This window comes from Dipodomys merriami, unplaced genomic scaffold (assembly GCF_024711535.1).
Source record: "Dipodomys merriami isolate MVZ:Mamm:240054 unplaced genomic scaffold, mDipMer1.0.p SCAF_71, whole genome shotgun sequence".
NCBI lineage: Eukaryota > Metazoa > Chordata > Mammalia > Rodentia > Heteromyidae > Dipodomys > Dipodomys merriami.
The window spans coordinates 1583780-1590875 of NW_027206302.1; the positions used below are offsets into that span (position 1 = coordinate 1583780).

At 47.8% G+C, this 7096-nt stretch overlaps 1 protein-coding gene across 2 annotated transcripts in view; it reads right to left on the reverse strand.

Moving 5' to 3' along the window:
- The window catches only part of Bsdc1 (BSD domain containing 1), a 28485-nt gene extending 21956 nt beyond the window's left edge, over positions 1-6529 (reverse strand). The window contains exons 1-2 of one of the 2 annotated variants that reach the window (XM_070008767.1): positions 6433-6529; positions 5850-5910 (exon numbers count right to left, since the gene is read on the reverse strand). In XM_070008767.1, coding sequence (XP_069864868.1) covers positions 5850-5910; positions 6433-6461 — 90 coding nt within the window. In that variant the 5' untranslated portion in view covers positions 6462-6529. Of the gene's footprint in view, positions 1-5849; positions 5911-6159; positions 6200-6432 lie in introns of those variants that run through there. The other variant, XM_070008768.1, reaches the window with a different exon arrangement.
- Positions 6530-7096: the final 567 nt, after the last annotated feature.

Below are 7096 nucleotides of genomic sequence, written 5' to 3' on the forward strand. Positions count from 1 at the left end.
GTAAATAAAACAGACTTTGAGAAGCTGGGCACTGGTGGCTCACAACCCAGGTAGTAAATTCTTAGGATTCTTATCTCTAATAAAAAAAAAAAACCCTGGGAGCATGGCTCAAGTGGTAGAGCACCAGCCAGGAGTAGAAAAAAACTGAAAAAGTGAGTTCTGTGCAGCTACTGGGGCTTGAATTCAGGGCCTCTCATTCTTGATAAGCTTTCTTTGCTCAAGGCTGGTATTCTACCACCTGAACCATGCTTGCAGTTCCAGCTTTTTGCTGGCTAATTAGTCATAAGTCTCTCAAATTTGTCTACCCAGACTGGCTTTGAACCTCAATTCTCAGATCTCAGACTCCTCAGTAACTGGAATTATAGGTGTGAGCCAGTGGTACCTGAATGAGAATAAGGTCTTTACCAAAACATAGTATTCCTCTCCCTGAAGCTAACTCTTCAGAACAAACAAGCAAGAAAACACATGACTGAACCCTCTCACCAGGTTAACTCATGTTAATCATTCTGGTCTAAGCTTCAATGTCACTTCCCTAGGGAAACTTCCTCCATCCCTCCTCACACTTGGTTTCTCCTACTCAAATTTACCCCTCTGGTCCTAGGGTTTGAACTAAGGGCTTTGTGTTTGCTAAGCAGGTGCTCTCTATTTCTTTAGCTACTCTGTCACCCCTTGCTCATTTCTTCTTAAACATCTACTATACTGTAAATTCTCCATTACTTGTTAACTGTCCTTGTCCCTAGATAAAGCATGAATGCAGAGACTGTATGTTTTACTCACTGATGCTCACCTGGTATACATGCTCAAACACTGTTGCTTGGCGAACACCTAGCTCGCAAGCTCAAGGCCCTGATTTCAAACCCCAGTGCTGTCCCCTGCCCTCTAAAAAATAAACCAATCAGAACGTATTGTTTGTTACATGTACCAAGGCAGTTTTAATTATGCAACCATTAGCATGATTATTCCATGAATGGTTGTCTCCTCCACTAAATGTGAACTCTGAGGACAAACAAATACACATGGTGCTGGCCTGTAAGAAGGCTGCAGTATGTTGGGGAAGTGCTCACATAACAGAAGAATGGGCAGGGACACAGCAGAGATGGACACTTTATGGGGAGGTAGGGTGAAGGGTGAAGGTTGAGGTGAAGGGAAGCCTGGAAAAAACTCTTTAAAAATGAACAGGAGGGGCTGGGAAGGTAGGTCAGTAGTAGAGTTCTTGCCTTGCATACATGAGGCCCCGGGTTCAATTCCTCAGCACCACATAAGCAGAAAAAGCCAAAAGTGGCTCTGTGGCTCAAGTGGTAGAGCACTTGCCTTTAGCTGAAGAGCTGAGGGACAGCCCCAAGGCCCAGAGTTCAGACCCCATGACCAACAACAACAACAACAACAACAACAAAAAAAAAAAAGAATACAAATCAGCTAAGGAACTCTGGGGACGGGGTTTACTGAAGCTTTTAAGCATTTCAGTCCTGAGGAACACAAAATCCAAAGCAAAAATGGTGAGGAACAAAGCTTGAGAGGTGGCTGGATGCTAGTGGCTCACACCTGTAATCCTAGCTACTCAGGAGGCTGAGATCTGAGGATCACAGTTCAAAGCCAGCCCAGGCAGGAAAGTCCATGAGATTCTTATCTCCAGTAAACCACCAGAAAACCGGAAGTGGCGCTATGGCTTAAGTGGTAGAGCACTAGCCTTGAGCTGAAGAGCTGAGGGACAGTGCCCAGGCCCAGAGTTCAAGCCCCACGACTGACCTACCCTCCTACCCTCCCACCCTTCCCCCCCTTCTTCCCCCCCCCCCCCCCGCAAAAAAAAAAAACTGGAGAGGTTGCCTTTCTCTGGTAGAGGAGCCACCAAAGGTGAAGCAGGTGGGACATGTGAGATTCCCTTTCACTCTAGGTTACTCTAGTAATGCTTAGAGGATTGGTCCAAGGGTGACAAAATTAGGAGAGTAAGGGAAAACAGGAAGCTATTATAGTAACCTACGAGGGGGGCAAGATGGGGTGAAAAACATGAACCTGGTGATTAAACAGATAGGCAGTAAAACAATCAAGGAAGGAGAACTGGCTATAAAACAGGTGACTGACTAAATCAAGTACTGCCAGCAAGGTGAAAAAGTACTAATGAAGAGAAGGTTTAGAGCAGAGGTGGGAAACCTTTTTTCTGCTAAGGGCCATCTGGATACTTATAACATCTGCAGGCCATACAAAATTACCAACACGGGAAGATGGCCAAAAGCAGTGCACGAGCCACCTACAAGCATATTTGTCTGTCTGTCTTATCATGTACCAAATAATTTCAAAGGACCTATACTGCTGGATGCTGTCCATTTCCAGTAATGACTTTGGGCATATAGAATCTGAGGTGATAGCTGGATATCTAAGAGAGTCATCCAACAGAAGCGAACCTCAAACACTGAAGCACAGGGGGAAAAAAAAGAAATCACCTTAACATGAAGGGAGGAGCACACCCACAGAAGAGTCTGACAGTGAATGGAGAAGTATGCTGAAGACAAGCATCCTCAGAACCCACCTTTATGGGGCAGGCAGAGGAACAGGAGCTCACAATCACAAGGTAAACTAGAGATATATATGGTAATTGGGTGAAAACCATGTCAAGAGTTTCAAGGAAAAGAAGTAATCACTAGTTTTGAATACAGCAGGTCCAGGAAGATAAGAGTTGAAAAACCACCCATTAGATTTGGCAAGCAGTAGGTGAAGCAGAGTATGACTACAGATAAGTTTATAGGCAGTGGCTTCAGTAAATTCAGATCATGTGTTGACCTCAAATTTCAAAAAGTATGGGAGGTTGTCTTGTGGGAATGAAAGGGACAGAGCTGTGGAACAGGACCATGAGGGAAGACTTTCTTTTTTTTTTTTTTGTCGGTCGTGGGGCTTGAACGCTGGGCCTGGGCGCTGTCCCTCAGCTTTTCAGCTCAAGGCGAGCGCTCTACCACTTGAGCTACAGCGCCACTTCCGGTTTTCTGGTGGTTTATTGGAGATAGGAGTCTCACAGTCTCTCCTGCCCGGGCTGGCTTTGAACCAGGATCCTCAGATCTCAGCCTCCTGAGGAGCTAGGATTACAGGCGTGAGCCACCAGCGCCCGGCTGAGGGAAGACTTTCTGAAGCAAATTCAAAGCTGAAAGGCTTTCTGAGGAGCGCTCTGGCTCAGATGAGGTCAGGTCTTTGGTGAACCAAAGATCAATGTGCCCTTCTCTATTAGTGTGTATGTGCTAGCATTCATGAGCATACATAGGACACAACAGGAGGAAGTGAGGAGCAGAGGAAGGAAATTACAGCCCTCTCAGACCTATAAGGACCAGGTATGTTAATGGGAGTGGCCCTAATGGAATCAGGACAGGAAGTAAGACCAGGAAAGGAACCAAAGACCAAGAAAAGAAATGGTTGGAGCTGGGTGCTGGTGGCCTATAATCCTAGCATATTCAGGAGGCTGAGATCTGGTTCAAAGCCAGACTGGGCAAGAAAGTCTTAAGACTCTTAGCTACAAAGAGCTGGAAGTAGAGCTCAAGTGGTAAAGCACTAGTCTTGAGCAAAAGAAGCTCAAGGGTATGCACAGGTCCTGAGTTCAAGCCCCACATAAAAACAAAAAAGGGCCAGGCACTAGTGGCTCACGCCTGTAACCCTCGCTACTCAGGAGTCTGAGATCTGAGGATCCAGGTTCAAAGCCAGCCCAGGCAGGAAAGTCTGAGATGCTTATCTCTAATTAACCACCAAAAAAAGGAAGTGGCGCTGTGGCTCAAGTGGCAGAGCAATCGCCTTGAGCTAAAGAGCTCAGGAATAGCACATAAGCCCAGCCTTCAAGCCCCACAACTGACCAAAACAAACAAACGAAAAGGGTAGAAAATAGACTGATAATGCTGCCCAAGAGTTTTCCTAGCATTAACACATGCTTGTAAGTATTTAATGTTCTAAGAATTATTTTTTGTGTATTATATTCATGTAATTCTCATTTCATTTAATTCTCATGACAATCACATTAGGTAGGAATTATTTTCATTATACACTTGAGCTAAGGCCTCAAGAGGTTAAATAATGTGTTGAAGTTCATATAAAAGTAGTATATAAGAAAGGAAAATTAAGTCTTTACATTCCAAAAAAGCAGAAACAATATCCATCATCTCTCCTGCTTTAAACTGGGAATTCCAATTTTAGGCTGACCAACTACCTTCCTAGTTTAGGCAAGAACATCCCTCAGAGAAATACACAGGAGGCCCTCCTGCAAAACTTTTTTTTTTCCTGGTTTAGGCAAGAACATCCCTCAGAGAAATACACAGGAGGCCCTCCTGCAAAACGTTTTTTTTTTCCTGCAAAACTTCTGAATGTTACTTTCCTTCCATGATTACTGATCAAAAGTAAGCGCACTACTCTGGGTCTCTCATCATTAACATAAACAGCTCTGGGTATTTTCTAATTTGCTGAGCTGTAGCTCAGAGAAGTAAAGGGCTAACCTTGAGCAAAAATATCTCAGGGACAGTGCCCAGGCCCTGAGTTCAAGCCCCAGGACTGGCACCCAAAAAAAAAAAAATGCTGCCAGAGAGTGGATGGCTGAGTCTTCCTAAAGCAAGACTCACTCTGCTTGCTTGCAGTAGATAATAATTTTTCCACAACCCAATTGGCTGTTTTTTGTTTTTGTTTTTGTCTGTCCTGGGGCCTGAATTCTGGGCCTGGGCACTGTACCTCAACTCTTCAGCTATAGCCCAGCGCTCTACCACTTGAGCCTCAGCCCCACTTCCGGCTTTTTCTGCTTATGTAGTGTTGAGGAATCGAACCAAGGGCCTTATGCATGCAAGGCAAGCACTCTACCACTGAGCCACCTTCCCAGCTCCAAATGGGCTCTTTTAAACAAATTACTGAATATCCATTAGCATTACCCACTGTAAGGACAAGAGCTGTTTATCTTACAGGGATTGCTTAGCTAGCCTGCAAAGATTTCCACTCTATGAGTATGGAGCTCTCCAGCCCTCTTTGCAAATCATTATTCAATGAGAATTCATCAGGCATCAGTGTGTATGCCTGAAGCTCTTCACTGGCCTGGGTTCTTGCTCCTCACCCTGTCTGGGCAGGTTGGCTTGGATAGCCTTTCCTCATCCCTTTCCTGTCACGTCCTTGATTACCTAGACTGGACAAACATTTTGGTACTCTCCTTTCACAGCACTTACTATATAACAGTAAGTAAACAGCCTTTTGTGGGGGGGGGGGAGGACACTGGGGCTGGAACTCAGAGTCTAGATACTGTTCTTTAGCTTTTGTGCTCAAGGCTGGTGCTCTGTCACACCTCCACTATTGACTTTTCTGCCTGGTCTGACTTAGAACCGTGATCCTCAGATCTCTGCCTCCTGAGTAGTTAGGTGACTGACTTAAACAGCCATTTTTGACTATTTGGTTAATGACTGTCTCCCCACCAGACTCTGAGCTTTGTAAGGTCTGCAGCTGCTTCTTCATCAGGACGTGTCAGAGTGTGCTGGTTGGCACATACTTTAATAATTCAAATGACTATAGGAATAAGTTTTTTCATTGTTAGAACCCTTCAAGGCTTGCAGTCAATGTCCTCGGTCCCACCAGGAAGTTGTCAATTTCCTGAGCTCGAATAAATAGTTCTTTTCTATGGATTCTTTGGAAAGGGTTGCTTCAGTTTTTTTTTTAAACAATCTGTAGCTGGTATTACACTGGTCTGAGTTGGGACCCACCTTCTCATAGTCAGGGGTCAGGGGACGTGGGGCTCAAGTAAGCCTCAGGGAGGCCAAGGGCCCCAAAAGTCGGGCAGGACAGGTTGGACCAGGTCGCAATACGGCGGCGCAGAGCCCGACCGGGCAAAGAAAGGCGCTGGTCCAACTTACCTTCTCTTTGACGGCCTGGTAGCTCTGCTGCAGCCAGCTTCGCCACCACCCCACGTCCTCCCTGCGGAAGACAGACACATCTGGCGGCCCCGCCGTGCCACTACGACCCTCCATTTCCCCCTCCGAGGTGTCCCTCGGCCGTGGCTTCGCAGGCCGCTGCCCCACCCGCCCGGACTGTCGCCCCACTCTGTCCTCTCGGCTCCGTCCGAGCTCACGCTGATCTCCTGTTCCCCACAGGCACGCTGGCCAGGCAATCCAAACCCCAGGAGGACTCAGGCCCCAACGCCTGGGAGCCGAACGACAAGCTCACCCTTCCGCCATCTTGCCTGCATGACATCACCACTATTTACCGACCTTTGACTTCCGACACGGCACCGCCCCCTTAGGCACCGCCCCGGAGCACACCGCCCAATCCGTGCACCGGCCCCACCCTCAACCCAATCCCTCCTTCCGCTCCATCATTAGGCTCCGCCTCTCTAAGCTCGGTCCAATCTCAGCTCGAAGTTAGCCTTTAAACTCCGCCCCTAAACTCTCGACCCAATCTCGATTTAGTTCTGTCCTCAGGTCCCACCCCCCCACCAACCTTGGTTCTTTCTGGGTAGCGGCGGACATGAGTTACGGTGGCCCAGTGGGCTAACTTTGGGGTTGTCGGGGGCCGAGGGAGGAGGGAGGTGGGAGGGAAGAGGGGGCCGGGCTCGAACGTCTGGATCCCGGAGCGCAAGGCGAGGACCGCCCCCCTTTGTGAAACCAACTGCGTAGTCGCAGCTCGGTGTCTCTTCAGGGTGATTCAACGTACGCAGACTGCGGGGCTCCGGGGCCGAGTTTGAAGGGGTTGCAGAAAAATTAAGAGGCGACTGCGAGGCCGCCTTTGGGGGATTCCTGGGGGATGCTAGAGAAGCGGACACAACTTCAGTTATCGTAGCTCAGAATACACAAGCTAACCGTCCAGAATAATCTGGAGGCCACCAGGAAGAGGGAGATTGCGTTTCTATGAGTTTGGCGAGGGGGAGTGTCCGCAGATCTCACCGCCCCATCGGCCACCTCCACCTCCGCCTCCATTCTTTCCCTTCCCTCCTGCAAGGGTGCTTCTTACCTGTGGTCAACCGACCAACTTGATCCCATAGCTTTTTGTCTGCCTAAAGACCATCTCTGGTGGTCCACCACTCCAAACCACATGTTTTCCCCTCTTCAACGAGATCATTCCTGCTGTTACACATGTTTTATCTCTTGTCCTAAAAGCAAGCAAA